Below are 18,619 nucleotides of genomic sequence, written 5' to 3'. Positions count from 1 at the left end.
AATAATTACAAAAAGACAAACCCAGCCTTCAGACCAAAGTCAGAGATCATCATTCAAAACTACCTGTATAGATGAATGAATGTTATAAAACATCAATACTGTTACTCTGAGGGGTGGGCTGTGGGCCAGCATGCAACAAATGCCAGTTCTGCACCTAGTGTAGCAAAGGAGAAAAAGCAGGCAAGCGTGTTTCACTTCATGGATGGATGCTACTGCTTGAAATGCTCCCGAAAGTTTTGCTCCAACCTTGTAGGCTGAGCCAATCCCACTGTGTGAATTCTTTCAACCTTCCCAATACTCAGACAGTGAACTTGGGCAACTCACGAGGCAGAGCTTCAAACTGTGAAGTTCTACTTGTGAGGTAGTATATAAGAAACAGATGGAAGTCCACATCACTATAATGCCTCTTGTAGCGGAGAACGAAAAAAATAGGGTAGAATAGAGGTTGTGAGAAATGGGAATTAGTGCATCTACTGAGAGAATACCTTTAAGCACAGATGAAAAGCCCTGAACAGAAGAGGCCAACAAAATACAGAAGTGAGAAGAAAAAAAAAAAAAATCTTGCAAAATGAAAAGAACAAGCAATCTGCAAATACTATGGGCGGAGCGGGGTGAGGAAGACAGGAGAGGAAGCTTGGCTGGTGATGGGTAGGATGTACCAAACAGACCACACTTTTTCTCCTCTTCCATTTCAAGACATTAGTATAACAAATTTGAGAATAAATTTTAACAACTGTTCTAATTTTAGATTTTCTTTCCATGTGACTGAATTTCTGCAGTTAGTAAACTACCATCTTAAATGTCTACTTTTCATCTAACCTCATGTGGGCACTGTAAAGGTTATATTTCTACTTGATATTTTCTTTTTTTGAAATTTTGATGCAGATCTGATTGACTGTATGAAAAATATTAAATGGCCACAGGATAATACCTTGGTATTTTCCATCTACATCCTTTGATTACTTGCAAATACTGAAGGAAGCCCTCCTGCTTGCCAATAACTATCATTTTATTGGCCATAATTTCAATCAAATATAAAGGCATTTATTAATTCTTGACAAGCCAACTGTAGTATTAATTTTAGGAATATGTTGTCATCTGAGTATTATTTATTGACTCAACATCATGCCCAGTGCTTTGAAATTTGGATAAAAAAACTCAACTATTAATTGGTGCACAAATATATATTGATTTCTTAAATAATATTTAACAATATAATATAATGTGGAAAAGAAAGCTGCTAGAATGTTTCCTCAGCTGCCCACTGACCGTTACCTAAACCCTATCCTTACAGCAAGTGGATGCAGTGCTCCTCAAGAAAACCATGTTTCTTTTGAAATTGGGAATTTCAGTCTTCAACAATGTTGAAATTTTACCTACACTGCACTGCTGTTAGAAAATATCTAGCAGCCTTAATTCTTGCTTTTCACTGATGATGAAAGGCAAGCACAGATAAAGCTTCTTATTAGTTTTCCTGTCTGAATGAAACCAGAATCTTTAAAAATGATCATTTTCCACAGATATGAAAAGCAGGCTGCTCAAGGACTTCTCATCCACTTACGCAGACAGAGAGTGTATGTTACAAATAGATGTTTTATGACATAAAATGATTTATTTTATTTAAAAAAAAAGACCGGAATATCAGTCTTTTTTCATTGCATGCATTTGAACACCTCATTTTCTCAACCTTATCCACAAAGTCAGAACAGCTGTGTACAGGGAATCTGTTTCTCATTTGTTGACTTTTCATGCATATGAATACACACTAGCAGTTGTTTCTAAGAAAAATCACTTTGTCAGACCCTAGCGAAATATGAAGGTTTTAGGACTGTGCTACAAGGAGATGACGATAATGCAATGAGTTGGGAACAGGTTCAAGGCTTTATAAGGAAGACTTATGTTCTAAGGAAGACACTTCAGCATCCTACTTCAGAACCCAGGTGGGTTCTGCAGCTGCCTTCTGCTAACTGAAAATGAGGCTGCGCATACAGCCTGGCTGGGAAAATGTGGTATTTTAGGTCATCAAACTTAGATTAAGTCCTTTTGCAAAAACTATATTCTGAAAATCCTCCTTATTTATTTTACAGTATGTACATTTACACAGCCTGACTTGTTTTAGGTGAGATTGATATATCAATCAATCAGCATCCTTTTAAAGGATGTAACCAAAGCTGGAAAATAAAGTGCTTGTTTGCTTCATCTATGTGTTCTGCACTCTTATGTTTCTCATGTCTTTCAGCAGCATAGGTCTGTAGATTGCCTCCAAGCTTTCCATGTATTCTAAATAATCACTCACTCGAAATCCATGGAGTGCTTCTTCCTGCACAAATACACACAGAAAACATTTATTAGCTAGGAAAAAAAAGATGTACAACTCAAATTTAATAAATTCCAAGCTTCTAAAGATAGCTTATTTTGTTCTGCTTGTCACAGCCTGGGTGTTTAAAATACACATATTTTATTACATTTCATTTAGAAATAAAGAATTCATAATATCTGCTTCCAAACAGTTCTTTCTAATTGCAAGTCTTGGTAACAAATAGTTTTTTCAGGTGGATGTTGTTCCTCTCATTTTTGGAGAACACGCCATATGAAGATTCTTAAGGAAAACAAAGGAAGCTTTAAGAAGGCAAAGCCAGGTACTAAAATATTATTTTAAAAGATTTCTATACCAGCACATGGCATGCTAAAAGTTTATTAATGTGGCTTTTATATCCAACTAGATTCTCAATAAAACCAGGAGAGTAACAGTAGATACTTATTTTTAAAGTCAACGATAAAGAGAGATCTTTATGAAGTGCTTAAGTAAAAACAGAATAAACACTTCTGCATCACCACAAACGATTAATTCTTACTAATTCCAAAACACAGAGTAAAAGAAGGTGCCCTCAGGACAAAGAAACGAACAGGCCACGTTTCTTCTCGCGGCTACTATATTAGTGGGAGAGGGAGGATGCACTGCAGAAAGCAGGATCCTGAAGAACAGTCTGGGTAAAATGGGTGAATTTGTTGCTGCTTTGAACTGGAACAACTTGTGTGCCCACCATCTACTAAGCAGTATTACCACCGTTGGCAGCATGTGCTGCAAAAAGCTCTCTGGAGCCAGACAGTCCTTGTGGACACATGTATCTGCTGGTGTATTGAGTGTGCATCTCTGTGAAGTAGAAGTCTCCTGAGAACATCTACTCAGGCTTGGAAGGCTGCACTTGGGCATCTGAACAGGAATTCGAGATGGTCTTTATAGTTCTCCTCCCCTATTCACAAGTGAAAGCAAAGGCATGATTTTACCTTCCAAGTTGCTCTTCATGCAGTGTGAGAAGGTTGACTACAGTGGAAAAGAAAACTGACTCCAATAGAGAAATGTAGTAGGTATCAAACTTTTTTTTTTTTCCCTAAGCAGTCAAATCCTCTATTGATTAAATGTGCACACATATTAAAGCATCGGTCAGCAACTTAGTTGTCAATAATATGGCCCATACTCACAGAAAATAAAGTGAAGAGTAGGTAAATTACTCCTAGAAGAGACTGACATACTGGCCTACATGTGCTATGACAACAAGTCACAAACCCTGTAGCCTCAGTTTCTCTATTTTATCCAAATGAAACCAAATAGTCAAAATGGGTTTCCTGAGGTGGCAGGTTACAGTATTCTTGGTTCACATGTGGAAATTACAAAGCTATGCACCTTCATCCTTCCATGAAAGCATTAATAAAAGACCAAGCAATAAATTTAAAATTCAGTTAATGCTGAAACTTCAAGAAAGGATCGTAACTGTTAGTAACCCATCTCAGCCAACAGAAAGAACCAGGAAAAGGGAAAAAATGTTCATGGACAATTTGTTACTTCTACTTTCCTCTTGCTGCAGAGGAAAGGCAAATTATAGAGTAATAGAAGATGATCTCTTTCATAGGTGGTCATCTGTTTCTTATCACTTTCTAGCGATAAGGACACATTGAAAGGGTGAATGTTTTACTTATTTTAAGTGCTAGGCATAATGTAATCTGAATTGACAGCAAAGTTGTTTCCAACTTCTTTTTTCGTGTGCAAATGAAAGTATATTTTTATTTTAAGAAGAAAATATTTGTTTTTAATTTTAATAGATAGCTGGAACTACTTATTAGATAATACCAACAAAGGTGTATTGCTGTCAAATCATCATCTTTTCATTACAGATATGAAGCATGTTAGAAGCTTAAAAACAGAAAGTACTATTGGTTCTTGGAAGGAAAATAGGCAGCAAGACTTGTTCGTATAGCAAATGACCATTGCTAGTATGAAGTTCAAGATGTGACATTACATTAAAAAAAAAAATAAAATGAATATTCAAAGGTTGTAGGCGTGTTGGTTTTTTTCTTAACTTGGATTATGTTCTCAAATAGCTCATACTTCCACTTTTAAGAGAATTGCTCCACTACAGTAATCCAAATTTGTGAATGTTGTGCTGAGAAATAGGATAAAACTTGAAACTGAATTTGGTTATTTCAATAAAAGGGCAGCTGACTAACGCCTTTGCGTTAGTAACCTCACATGAAGCCCATAATATAGCCAAAATTGAATGAATACAGTGACAGAATATTTTTTTTTTCTTTAGATGAATTAAGAGCTATCAAAAACGAGTACAGTTTAAGTATGCTATTAACTCCTCTTTTTCTGCAGTAGTCACTCAATGAATTGTAAATACTCCAGTAGTGCATTAATATAGAGTATTTCTCATTAATTTAATACTACCATGTCAAATCTTTGGCCTGTTTATACTGTAGGTGACAACATACAAATTCTCTCTTCTATAATTTACATAAACTATCCCAATAATGCCATCAAGATGAAGTAGTTTTTAAGCCACATTGACCAAAACCAGGTCAAACAAAACAATTCCCTCATTAGACTGCGTACCAAACATTTTCAAGGCAAATGACTGAGCTGACATATTATTCATATTAAGTAAGTTGGATGCAAACTAGTCAGAAAACTGTTGTTAGGACAGACTAAGATGCAGATATATAGCCCTCAAAAGAATTCTGACTGGAGGAAAAGAAAAAAAAGACCAGAGAAAAAAGCAAAAATGTCTTTGGGAAGAAGAGTCAAATATTTGTATCTACTCATGACTGCATCTATAGATAAGCAGTACCCTGCAAAAAGAATCCAATAACCAAACGTAATTTATAATATGGAAAGAATATGATATTGTGAGGGTGGTTGTATAGTAATTGGCATCTGTTCAAAGTAACAGCTCACTGAGTTTTGTGTCACGTATCTTCCAGCTTCAGGAGGAGACCACTGTGCAAACCCACCTTTCTGGAGAACATCCAGTTTAATGAGATTGAGGCCACATAGAGAGGACTGAATCAAATGCCCTCGTGACTTAATGTGGCTATTTACTTTGCCTACAAAGGGAACTGATCAAACTGCTTACAAAGGGAACTGATCAGGACAAAATGCAGAAAAGCTATTCTCTGGAAAACACTACACCACAATTTCCTGCCAGGAAGTAAAAAAATTATAGTATTATTTCACTCATTTAAAATCAATAAGTGAAATCCAGTAAGAGCTTCAGATTAAGTAACACATTTTTTCAGTATTGAGAGCTTTGATTCCCTTCAGCAATTGAAAAATTAAAAAAGAAACCCTTACTTTAAGAAAAACCTGGAGATCTTGGGCTTCAGTGTGCTGTAGGATGTCTTGCTGTAGGTGTCTGAACACAGAAATACACATATATATTTGATAATCGGGACCAAGGAAAATACATATAGCAATGTAGTGACAGATCTCACTCCAGTCCATGTAATTCCAGAAACACTGAGTTATCCATTGCAGACAAATCTAGATGAGAATGAAATTATATATAATTAAATTCAGTCATGATTGATCAGGTATATCTCTTAACTTTTCTATACTACAGACCCTTTTTCCTATAAGATTACCCTATTTATGAAAATAAAACGGATGAAGTACAAAAGAAGCCAAGAATCACCATTTTTTACATCGCAGCCTCTGAATAGACTTCCAGTGAGTTCTGCTAAACGTAACACCCTGCATCCATGCATCTCACTTATCTGAGTATATTCTGGCAGCTGCTGAAGTTGAGACATAAAACTCGAAGTCCAATGAAAGCAAAGGTGATTTTTCAAGTTATTTTAAAATGTGGCCTAAAGGGTAATGAGGGTGATGAAGGTGCCTTTAACGTGGATTTTCCTTTAAATTAAAGTAGTTCTTTGCCTTATAAATGAATGTTAGGCCCTTCCCTAAGACACATTTTCATTTAATGAAGTGGGTATGGAACACACTTAGTGACTCCTTTTTCCAGTTCTAAATCACAATGTATTAAGATGTGTACAGCACATTTCATTTAGTTCTAGACCACAAATCTTCTGCTAATCAGTCCTTAAAGTGTTTAAAAATACACAGCAGCAGAAGTACCAAGATTATAATTAGATGACAGCAGCCATACTCTGGCATTAAATCTGTTTTCGGGTATTTATTGATGCACACAAGCACTTAAATACATCAGCGTTGTTTTCACAGTTCAGGGTTTGTTTGGTTTTAATCCTGCAGTAGAACTGCAAAATCACACAGAAGATACAGTGGCACCCACCAGTGGCATTTCAGTAACACGTTAAATAAAAAAAAAAAAATAAATCCCCAAACAAAAAATCTTGTCAGCAGTTTAAAACAATAACTAGTCTATTAATTGAGTGCAAACAATTAAAAAAGCATTCGGTATAACTTACACAAGAATAGTTGAGGAAGGAGTGACTGTCCCCGTGTGTTTTCCCACTCCAAAACAGGAACCTTATTATAAGCACCTCATTCCTATGCTGAGATAAAGTCCCTCATCTGCCAACCTTCTCTCCTCAAAGACCAAATCCCAAGCTGACTATTTTAAGCAATATCTGTACCACACCGGCATCTGCTCCCCATTAAGAAGTCTCTTAAGCTGCAAATCTGGTGGCAAAAAGGAATTTTGAAGGCATAAGATGAAAAATATTTTTCTTGCCTTGGAACAGCCGTAAGTTTTCTTACTGTGGTGAGAGGTCTTTTGCATTGGCAATCTAACTCATTATTGCATTAAGCGGTTTACGCTTCATCATGACTGTAGTCTTTACAAGTAAAGCTCCATACCTAGCATTCCATATTACCAAAGAATTGTATTAAGTAGGTAAAATGAAAGCTAACATTACGGATAAATATTCTGCTTTAGTAACATCTCTTTAATATAAAAGAATAGTGTGTAACCCGATTGTAATAGTTATGGTAGCTCATATAAAATTAATTTTCCTCTAATATCACCTGAATTGCTTCCTATTATACACCTATCCCAATTTACTCATTTCCCTCCTATAGAAAATTTAGAAAATTATTCCGGGGAATAAGGTATTCTATTTATTTTTAATGATAAATCTGAGGTTTTAGTATATATTACTTTTATCAAGTTTTCTGCATGAACATGTAATGGAAGGTCATCAGCTGCAGTACACTGTCATTATTCTACCAAAGTCAGTTGCCTTCTATTTTCAGATGCTCTAAGACACTATGCATTCAATACTATCTTTTACCCCCAGTTTCATAACCACCACACAAGTGCTATATAGAAAAATCAGAGTAGTTCCTGAACGTCCTTGACTTTGTGGATTTAAGTCAAAAAGTTGATGATACTTTGATACGCTTTCATCAGTTACCTGGGATGGAGTGAAACCAGACATGTGGAAGGCTGAAAAGACAAGTGGCAACTCAGCTTTCAGCAACATTTCGATGTGGTGAGCACTGCAAAAATAGACTGGATGGATGCCGGATTCCACTGTGGTAATAGGCAGGTGCATCTGATTAACAACAACAACAACATCATCATCATCAACAACAATAAAATTGAGGAAAAGGATTACAGACTATAAGAATGTGTTATTTTAAAATACCTTCCTGAGAACAATATATAAAAATATACACATTTACTTGTAAGATAAGTCATCCCAGTTATTTTAGAGACAGGAAATACAATAAACAAAAAAGCTGGTAACTATCAGGAAAAACATGTAGTTAAACTAAAGAAAATTAAAAGTTAGAAACTGTTATTAAATATATCCTGACTATTCCTTTTCATTAGAAATCTAGTTCTTTATTGCATGTAAGCTTTAACTGTCAAAGCAGGGATGGAGAAACTGTTGTTATATTTTAAACAAAAGAACAGAAGGAAAAAAAAAGACTAATGTCTGTTGGATTTTTTTTTTTCCCCATTTACTGGTGGATAGAGTGGAACTTCTACGGTATTTGAAGTTCTTTTCTGAGTGCGCGTTTCTTTGCAGTATGTGCAGCTAGTACGAGTGAATTTCTATGTTGTGCAGCAAAAGGAACAGAGGTTTTATCAGTCTGGAAAGCTCTGGATATCAGTGCCTGGTTTCTAGGTAATGAATCCTTGGCTTCGTGCTAGAAGGTCAAGGTACATCCTTTGGAATTTTCCTCCTTCCTGCGGTAGGCAGCATCACAATCCAATGGCTGGGTAATTCCTCATTCATGTTTTGACATGTTATTTTAGTTTACATTGCTGTCGTTATGCAAATAGGTTAATTATTGAATTTTCTCTTTGTGTTTTCAAGATGTATTATGAAAAAGAAATCATTTAGGTGTTGAAAATGAATGTTAGCACTGCAGCAACCTGCCTGCAGTGCTGGCTAGTTCTTGTATGGAAGACGACTCTGAAGTTCTCAGCACGGGCAGTGTTCAGCACAATTATATTCACACAATGGAGCAAAATTTCATTGTGTTGGAACAACCTCAGGGCTGGACTCAGTGCTGTGAGTGGACCAATACGGTCACTTCTGGCGACAAGACAGACCAATTCGTATTAATACAGAAGATTGCCTGCAGAACAGGTACGGAATCTAATCCATGCTTCTTATACCCCAGAATTCTCTAGTAAAGACTACAGTTGTTTTATAGTTTATGTTCAAAACATTTGAGACAATGTGACAATGTACAAAGTCAAACTGGAAGGGTTTTCTTTTAAATAGATGGAATCACTCCTAACGAAAGATGGAAATTATGTTTCCTATACTACAAACTTGATCCAAAATACTAATAATTTAAAATTGTCAAGCATTCAATATATGGGCAGTAATAATTTTTAAAATTTACTAAATACATTCTAGTGTATTTAGTAAATTTTTAAACTGATAGTTTTACTAAAAAAAAAAAACAATCAAAAGGATGGACTTGCATGCTGTAATAATAAAAAAAAAGGTCATTCAACAGTATCGCAGCCTTCACACAGAATTTAATGCCACTAACAAAGTTTATTTTACTGCCAGCTTTAAAATTCAATAACATTGCCTCTACTATCAGTCCACCTGTTATTTCACTACTTTTAACAACCATTTGAGCAAATGTCAAATCTATATTTTTCTGAGAGAATTTTTCAGGGTCACGTATTCAGTTAGAGGGCTTTAATGAAAACTTAATGCATTAAAAAAACCCACCGAAACTAAGGAAATTGATAAAGTCTCCTTTAGAAACTTTCAAAGTTGCCTTTCAGAAAGAAACAGCTTTTAACTTCTTACAGATATATGCAGTCTTGGTAGCCAGAGAAATGCTGAAACAAGGAGACGTGCAAATCGCTGAAGAAACGTCAGTGTCTTCTCCCCGTCCCCTGACATGATGAGGAAGACAGAAGATGCAAACCAGTCGTAGCCAGCATAGCGCTCCCGCAAGCAGCCTGCGTGAGAAGGTCAAGGAACTGGGGCAGAGATCTCCTCCCCACTGCCCTGCAGGAACCGCAGCCCTCCTCCTCCCCAGGCCCAGGCACGCAGAGGCAAGAGCGGGTTTGTTAGAGGTGGGACAAGGGGAATACAGCTGCACAGAAGGCAGCTTCGTGAGGCACGGCTGCCTCTCAAACTGAGTTAAGAGAAACAATTTAAGCTATTTTCCCTATACGCTACTTTTTTCCCAGTCCATAAGTAGTCAAGCCAAAATCAACAAAAGTGAACAAAAAACAAGCAAATGCAAAAAACCCCGCACCAAAACAAGTCTGCTTATAGTACAAGCAAGGAGAATGGTGGAGGAGGAAAACAGGAGTTGTGAAGATTATGGAAAAAAACCACAGTAAAAGAAAAGCTTTAAAAAAGAGATTAAGCATATTCTGACTAATACACCTGAAGTGTATTTTAATAGTGATATGTAAGTCTAATACCTGAAGAATATAGCAAAGCTTGTTGGAAACGGGTATGTTTTATTTAAAAAAAAAAAGTTCCACAGTAGATATAAAACAGTCAGAAGTCAAAACCTTTCCGTTGATCAGATTACAGCCACATATCATTACATGGGCAATACCATTAACACTGTTGGTATTGTGGGAGTACCACAAATACTGATTAATGCTCAAAAGGTGCATTGCTGCAGACTCTTTATCACATACAGAAAGATGTGATCCTACTCCAAAACAGTTTATGACAAAAATGAATGAGACTTACAATTTTAACAAAGTATGGGAACAAACGGGGGAAAATTTTCTTGAGTCATTGGGCATGTATTTTAACTCAACAAAATTTCAAAGTAAAAGTGCTGCTTTTTTTTTTTCCTTTCAGTACATATTACACATCTACATCACCATCAGAAGCCCAAACTGAGAGTTCAAATTCCGCTGGCATTTTTAGGCAATATAATTTATGCCATCAGGAAAGGATACAAAGTGAGGATACCACAGTTCTTTGCTGTTGTTTCAGAAATTTCTCACAATTCATTAACACGAAGCACAGCCCATTTTCAGCATCTTCTTTTAGCAAGCTTAGATATTTTCCGTATCTAGCACAAAAAGTTAAAAACCAAAACTGTTTAAAGGTTAAATATTTTTTTTTAATTCCTAAAAAGCAAGAACTCATATTTAATAGGCCTGTGAAAGGTAAGCTGTCATAGCGTTGTTCAACACAAACACTATGTTGTAGATATACACATAAATGGTTTAATAGAAGATATTATGCTTTATCTAGGAAGGATGCACACCAAACATCTGCTACTCAGTGTTACAATTCCTCACCTAAATTCCTTTTAGTTCAGTTTTAGAGACTGTGGTGGGGAGGAGCAAGTACTCTAACACACACAACTCATTTTCTTCACATACATTATTTAGAATGCCATCAAGTATATTGTATGTGTAGTTATTAGCATCAGAATTCAAATATTAATACTAAACATAACAATCTGTGGAAGTACAGAAACATTAGCTTTTCCTTCATCACGGCTCTGCAAATTACCAGCCAAACAAAATGTTTAGATGGCGTATAACTAAGCTTAGCTAAACAGAGCTATTTAGAGAAGTAATGTGAGGGGAAAAAAAGACACATAACTCAGGATAATGTAATTTTATGGTAAATCTTACTAACAAGATACAATTAGCCTTTACAACAATAAAGGATAATAACCTATATAATCTGTAAAGATAATTTAATTACGTACTAATACCTTTTTCATTTTCAAAGTTAGAATTCATTTTCTTAAAGATGATCTTTAGATTTAAATGGTGTAAAGCATTGAGTTGATGGATTAAATATCATTAAAGTAATTCCATGAAAATCAAACAAATTCTAGAAACACACTAGGGAATTATTTTAATACCATGTACCTGACTGTCATTTCAACACCAAGCTGCTGCACAGATGAAAGGCTTTCATTCTTCACATCTGCATCCATGGCTAAAACAAAGAAAAAATATAATAAAGTATTATGATAAATATGATTTTAACTGAATACACCTAAAGCTTCTTTTATGTATGAATGCCAGTTCTGGAGAACTGTTTCTTATTTTAAATGAGTTCAGTAGTGTTTGCAAAGGATGCATCAAGAACCTGCATTCTTCATATACATTTATTTTTTTGATTGAAATCACCTTCTTTATAAGGAAATCTTCACTGTTAGTACGGTTATCATTAGCTTTACAGCACGACATAAACAAACAGCATCTTTTTCAGTCCCATTTCTTTATTAGAGCTTTATCCTTTCTGGCCAAGAGAGAGAAATCAAACTGAAGGATTCCCTGGCTACCCATTCAGCTAAACACTCTATGTTCCTGGTAAGCAAACAGGGACTAAGGTATTAAAGACGAAATATTTACAGGTTAAGGGAGGAAATGCCTCTGGTTAGGAAGAAAAGTTAAAGAAAAAGTAAGAAGCACTCCTGCTCAAATGACATGAAGTAGGTTGAAATTTTTATGAAGAAAACAATACAGCAAAATTACACTCGACAGTGAAGCAATAAAATTCAGCAGAGGAAGTATGGTAAGAAAAAAAACCTGCTCTGTATTAGAACTTTAATAGAGGACAATGATCTAAGTGTTAGGGTCATGAGAAATTAACCTTGTACTTTTGACAAATACTTTTATACATAAGAAAAATCAACTGGTCTTTGAGTAAAATGAATTTATTCAGTAATCTGATGGGATTGAAATAGAAAACCCATATCAGAGAGGGTTTTTTTTACCCCAAGAACAGAAGTTCAACTATCTTTTGCATAGCATACCAGCAACACAAGATTTGGAAGAGTACATATAAAATCACAGGGCATTTCAGTTAAAAACCCACAGAGATGAGTGAAACGGTTCATATCTTTTTACAGCTCCTGTTCCAAGTTACCTGTTTACTGAGGCTGCAATTACCATACTAAGTCAATTCATTTTCAGGTTCCTGTGTGCAACTGTGAAGGCAAGAGGCATACTTATATCCTAGAAACCAGGGGGAATTTGCATGAGTTGGCTATGACTAATGGCTAATTCAGTCCTGACACGACCATATTTAAAGGCAGGAGAGAGGCAAGCGCTATAACAACCTCTAAGCCACAAGGAAGCCCTGTCTCCATTTTGAGGTGGATCCTCCTGTGGGTGGCAATGCAGGAGCTGGTATCCAAGTCCAGCAAGGGTGTCATGAGGAACAGCTGTACCACAACCCACAATCTGAGCCCAGTTTCCATTCTGTAACAGTTTACAGCAAGTACTGAATGCTTATCTCCCATTAACATTAAAGGAACATAACCGATTTCATTGATTCTCATTGCCTTTTCTTCACTGTTGTAATAATTTCTTAGTTGCTGAAAAGGGTTTTCTCCTTATCAGTTTTCCTTTTGATATTTTCCCCTGTATTGTGAAAGAAGATAAAATTAACATCGAGTTTGGATTGAATAATAATTCTATATTACACAGTACCTCATCAAGGCAAAACTCTTGCTTTTGCACACCAGTGTACTTGATGGAATCATAGCTCCATACACTAGGCAGTCAAGTTGCTGCCAATCCACAACTCACAATGGGAACACACAAACTGTGGTTCTCTGTCCTCAGTCAAAAGTTTTGATTTTCCATTTTGTTAACCAATTAATAGACTGGGACGACTAGGCTTTAGAGTAATTTAGAATACACAAAGGACCACTTCCCACTGGTTAAAAACTGGACCTAGAAACCTTAAATGCTCCATTAAGCTTAGAAAATTGTTATTAACAAGAAGCGGAATATTGAAATACTGCATATTGCAATCCATGGATAAAAAGTTGACTAGTAAGCTTGCAGGAGTATGTTGTGACTGTACTATTGTAATGATGCTCATATCTCTGATTTAATACACTGAATTTAACTTTCTACAAAACTCATTTGACAGATATTTATCAATACACCTGATATAACTAACTGTCTTGAAACACAATGGGTTTCATAACAAAAGGCATTGGCAGATCAATTTTCTAAATAAGAATGCCGTTTATCCTCAAACAAAGGACAGAACACCTCTCTGAACTGTGAATTAGGAACAACATGATACAGCACTGTGGCTATTATTAAATGGAATGAACAACATGCTTTGGCAGCTTCCTTTTTATTTATCTAATAAAACAAAAATTCTATGTTGAACAGGTATTTTACACTTACTTTTTTAAAAATGTAAAGCACTGTAAAATAGAAATTAAGCCAAAATTAAACTAGTGACTTAAAGGATATCAGATTTCTCTAGGAGTTTATTTACAATCTTAAAAAACATTATTATAATAGAAAGCTGAGTTTATCTGTCACTCTAAAATGCATAAAAAACCCCCCACAGCAGTAAGTATGGACCATTTTTAAGTGTAAATGACACATATTTTTTTTTTAGCCTTTTTTAGCCATGCAACTGCTCTTTATATTAGCAACCTACCATACACACTTCAGATAAGCTAATCATAAGAAATATTGGTATGCCTGCTCTCAAATATTTTTTTAAATCCACTATTTAACACAATCTTGTTCATTCAAAAGAGAAAATGCTTCCTTTGAAACACCAAGGACTGTGAACTATTAATTGTCAGTGATAACTTTAAACGAAAAAAAACCCACTACACTTGAAAAATTGTAGAATATTATCTTTTTCTACAATCAGGAAGTATTTCTTCATATGACTTGGTAATCTTCCTCTTGTTTCCAACCCTTCTATCTCTAAACTAAATTCAGTGTTCCACTGAGAACCAGAAAGAGAGAATTAGGACCTCTGCTGCTTGAGCAGGGGAGCAGCGAGCGTAGGGAGCAGGGCAAAAAAAGGCAAAGAGGGCTCATTGAGCAACTTGTCCCACCCGGTTCAGTGAGCCTAAATCTGAGATTCCTAGGTAAGGTATGCTTCACTGCCATTGCCTACCTAGTCCTCATCTTTGAAGAGAAGCAATCCTGTGCATCCTGGATAGTTCCAGATGCAAATCAGGTGATCCTGGGGAGAAGTGGGGATTAACTTCTGCTTACAAGCCCCTTCCTTATTTATTTATTTGTTTGTTTGCTTATTTAGTGATTGATTGCAGACAAAGCCTAGTGATGGAAAGGAATTTGGAGGTTTTCGTCTTGTGTCAACAGGAAAAGATGGTCTGATTGTCTTCTGTGGTTTTTACCTTCCAGGTCTTCCTGCAAAACTCTGAGCAATCGTAAATGTCAAAAGGGGTTAGGGGGAATGGGAAGAACAGGATGAAGGGAAGACAGGGAGCAATTCTTTAAGCAATCTTAGCGTTTCCTTGCTTCGAGGTCATGACTGATCATTCGTACTAACTCTGACTATGCCCGTTTCAAGCATCTCAATGGGCAGTACTTCTCAAAATGTTTTGTAGCATTCAGGAGCACAAAAACGGACATCCCGTAAGGCATGGTTTGCAAAGGCAATTACATATTATTATTAAAGTCAATCTATAGCTACAAACACTTCAGAGTAAGTTAACTGGCACGCACAGTCCAGTAGTATTCTTCCTGATCAGACTAGACTTCAATCAACTTTACAACTCTCATGAAAGATTGCTTTCTTATTCATTTTCCCTCTTACCATGAAGAAGCTTTTATGTCTTTAAGTCAGAAAATGGGCTACATCGCATTCATACTGAAATGACAGGATACCAAGCTGAAACAGCTTTACGGCATATTTCATACAGCTTGTATGGTCTTTAGGTAATAATTAATTTGTTTCCCTGTTTAACTGCTGTTACCCCAAAGAAACTACTGGCTTCCCTTTTGTGTTAAGTGAAGAAAATGACTAAAGCTGTTGCTCGCATTACTGATTTAGCTTTTTCATTTCCTGGTGCCCAGGCCAAATGTTTTCATAGCTATATAATCTTTGCAGAATGTTAATGAATGTTAAAATTTAACTTCAGTGATGGTAGGAAAGATTAGTTTTCTTTGTATGGATGGAAAATACTTTTGATTCAAAGGAACCACATAAGTAAAAATAGTGCAAACAGTTGAAAATCCCATGATGGCCAGAGCCACCTGCATAATTCCTGCAGATGTTTCAAAAATCTTTAAAGTATATAGTTATGTTCACTATCACATCTCTAGTCCTTGGCTTTGTCTTTAAACTGAAATTGTGGAACTCACAAATCTATCTTCCCCCCACCCTTGCCCCAAAAAAAGTAGGTTTTTTACTTACTCTTCAACAGGTACCTAAACATTGACACTGTCAGTGGGCAGGTGCCCAAGCAGTCAGTATAGAACTTTATGTTTTGTCACTACCTATGCTCTCTCCTTCTGATGTCCTTACGAAAGTTTTCTATTTTAAAACACTATTTGGAGTTGGGGCAGAGCAGAAGTCATACATTTCTCACTATATTCTCTTCTGCCATTTTGCTACCATTTTTTGGTGGTGTCATCTCCTCCACCAGGCTACTCATCTAGAGCACTTCTGACAGTCTGAATCTCATATTCATTGTTAGAACTGTCTATAAAAAAAATCCCATTTCAAAGAAAAGCATTATTATTGTTGGATTTGAACTGTGAATGGAGACAATGTAAACAAGATCCAAGAACAATTGCTGGAGAATATTGTTGGCTTCTCATCAGAGCTAGGTTATCTCATGTGCAATTCCACCTTGACTATTCAAAGTATCTGTTATGTCATCAGTATGCTTGTCATAACAATACAAGATCAAAATATTCATAGCTAGAACTTCTTTATGTATTGGTCATCACAAATACTCAAGCTATTTTTGGCAGCAACATCATTAAGAATGAACCACATTTTCAGTCCAGTTACACATAAACTGGCAAAGGGCAAAATGCTTTTTGTTAACAGCATCTTTAAAGTGGGCACCCATTTTTAAAGAGGTACATTCATCAAATGCCCTTCATTCTCCTCCCCTTTCAGCTCAATTTGGGGTTGTAGTCCTGTATTTCTCATTTGCTACTCCTTCTGATCAGCTCTATACTGATAGCTTCCCATTGGTGTTTTTAAAATCTCTCAGTCCATTACCCGATCCACCTGACCCTTAGAAGATTAAGAGCTCATTAAATGGTAGAAAGTTCCTATGAGATTTTGTTCAGCTGGGGAACTAAGCCTCATCTAGAGAAGGAAAACACCGTGACATTTGACTTTTATGGCTAAGACCTGAAATCCCTGAGGTTCTGCCCCTTTGGCGGTACATGGCAGAGCTGTTTCAGAGACAAAGTCTAGTGGAAATAGAGAACTCAACTGCAAAGTCATCTGCACAGCCAGAGCCACCAAAAAAACCAGCTGATCCTGAAAGGTCGTAGCATTCCCAGGTTTGGGCAAGCCACAACACATGGTGGAGATAATTAAGAAGTCCAGACACCAACATACTAGATGACTCTGCAAGTGGAATTCTTTGAGAAATGGGTTTGTTGGAACCTTGAGAAAACTAACACATTTCCACAAAGCATTTACGTTGCAGTGAACTGGAATTTGCTAACAGGAAGAGCAAGTGGCTATTTTAGGAACTTCATATCCCTAATGCACTATGATTATTTTACTACTACAGCAAATTTCAGTTTCTTGCCATCCTATTGTCTATTACTGCTAGACATCAATGATTTGGTTTTCAGTGTTTTGGATTTTTTTAAGAAGAAAGAAAAATAAAAGCAAACTAGAAAGTATTAATTCTGGGAAAGGGGACAGACAGAGTTCATTATCATTTAGCATACATATTGTACGTTATTGTACTCATCTGAATCCACATCACAGCAGTATCATTGCTGCTAGCAGAAAGTAAACTTCAAGTAAGAGTTGTGTTTCTGTTTGTAATTAAACACTGCAACTGCATAGTGGTTTATCAGATATTTTTCCTTTTCTCTTATCTTGAAAATGATAACAGCCCAAACTAATCTGATTTTTTCATAGTTGCAAATTTTATAATAGACTGAAATCCTGAGGGATTCTACAGCAGATGGATGACTGTTATTCTAATTACAACTACCTACGGGTTTAGAAAGCTGTCATTTTTTAAGATAATCAATTTCTCATTTCAAGAAACATGATAAACACTGAGTATCTATGCATTGTACTGAATCCACTTTCATGAAAATTGTGGCTTCTCTTCATTAAAATTAAACAACTATTAGAAACTGTTTTTCAGTTCCTCAGACCTGAATTTATTCAAGAGAATGGTGGACACACGCAATTGCCAAGTGCAAGTTTGGCTTACTTAGACGGGCAGCTAGACAGATGCATCTGGAATATAGTTTACCTTCTAACAACTCATTAGCTTTACTTAATTCAGAAAAATGTCTCTACTGTAACAGCAGTTTTAGGATTTAGCTTAGCTAGCGCTTAAACATACGTATATGGAAAAGATACTGTGAAATAACATGGCATTCAGTAAGTAATTGTTCTCCTTGGAGAAATTCCAACCCTTCGCACTCATCAGCAGAAAACCCTGGAAATGTATACAAATCTGATCAATCATTATTCAATCTGTGAGAAACCTAATTTTAAGTAAATATGGTCTGATAAAGATTTGAGTGTGTTTTGTTCGTCCCTTCTGTACAAACATAGGAAGTGTAATACAGACTTGGGTTCTCAAAGCGCATTCTCTATCTTCATAGGCATGCCACACTGTATGTTTTATGATGTAAAAAAGAACCTGAAATGCGTGTAAATTTAGCTATACAACTGATTCTTGCAGTCAAGCCCTTTTACTGTTCCAGATTGAAGTATGATCATAGATTCAATTTTAGAGCCAGATTTTTGTTTCACTTTCATGTCAATCACCATGAATTTATTGGTCTAAACTAGTTTCCCTGAACAACACTCATTGCTACACCTGTCTGAAAAAGGTCCTATGAAATTTTAGTAACTTTTCCTATAAAACTTAAAAGAAACCCTTGATGAAACATATGCTGTTTGCCTGAGCAACACTCTT

General features: G+C 36.0%; 1 protein-coding gene across 1 annotated transcript in view; it reads right to left on the bottom strand.

Annotated features, from left to right (window-relative positions):
- Window positions 1–2,200: 2,200 nt before the first annotated feature.
- TBC1D32 (TBC1 domain family, member 32) overlaps window positions 2,201–18,619 on the bottom strand; it is an 86,614-nt gene continuing 70,195 nt past the window's right edge. Inside the window, exons 27-32 of the mRNA XM_009325681.1 lie at window positions 11,607–11,676; window positions 10,674–10,789; window positions 9,550–9,704; window positions 7,678–7,818; window positions 5,633–5,821; window positions 2,201–2,320 (exon numbers count right to left, since the gene is read on the bottom strand). Of these exons, the coding sequence (XP_009323956.1) occupies window positions 2,201–2,320; window positions 5,633–5,821; window positions 7,678–7,818; window positions 9,550–9,704; window positions 10,674–10,789; window positions 11,607–11,676 (791 nt within the window). The remainder of the gene's footprint in view (window positions 2,321–5,632; window positions 5,822–7,677; window positions 7,819–9,549; window positions 9,705–10,673; window positions 10,790–11,606; window positions 11,677–18,619) is intronic.

The sequence above is a fragment of the Pygoscelis adeliae genome, unplaced genomic scaffold (genome assembly GCF_000699105.1).
Source record: "Pygoscelis adeliae isolate BGI_AS28 unplaced genomic scaffold, ASM69910v1 Scaffold54, whole genome shotgun sequence".
In the NCBI taxonomy this organism is placed as follows: Eukaryota; Metazoa; Chordata; class Aves; order Sphenisciformes; family Spheniscidae; genus Pygoscelis; species Pygoscelis adeliae.
Note: the sequence above shows the minus strand (reverse complement) of the source record. Positions and strands in the feature narration are given on the sequence as shown.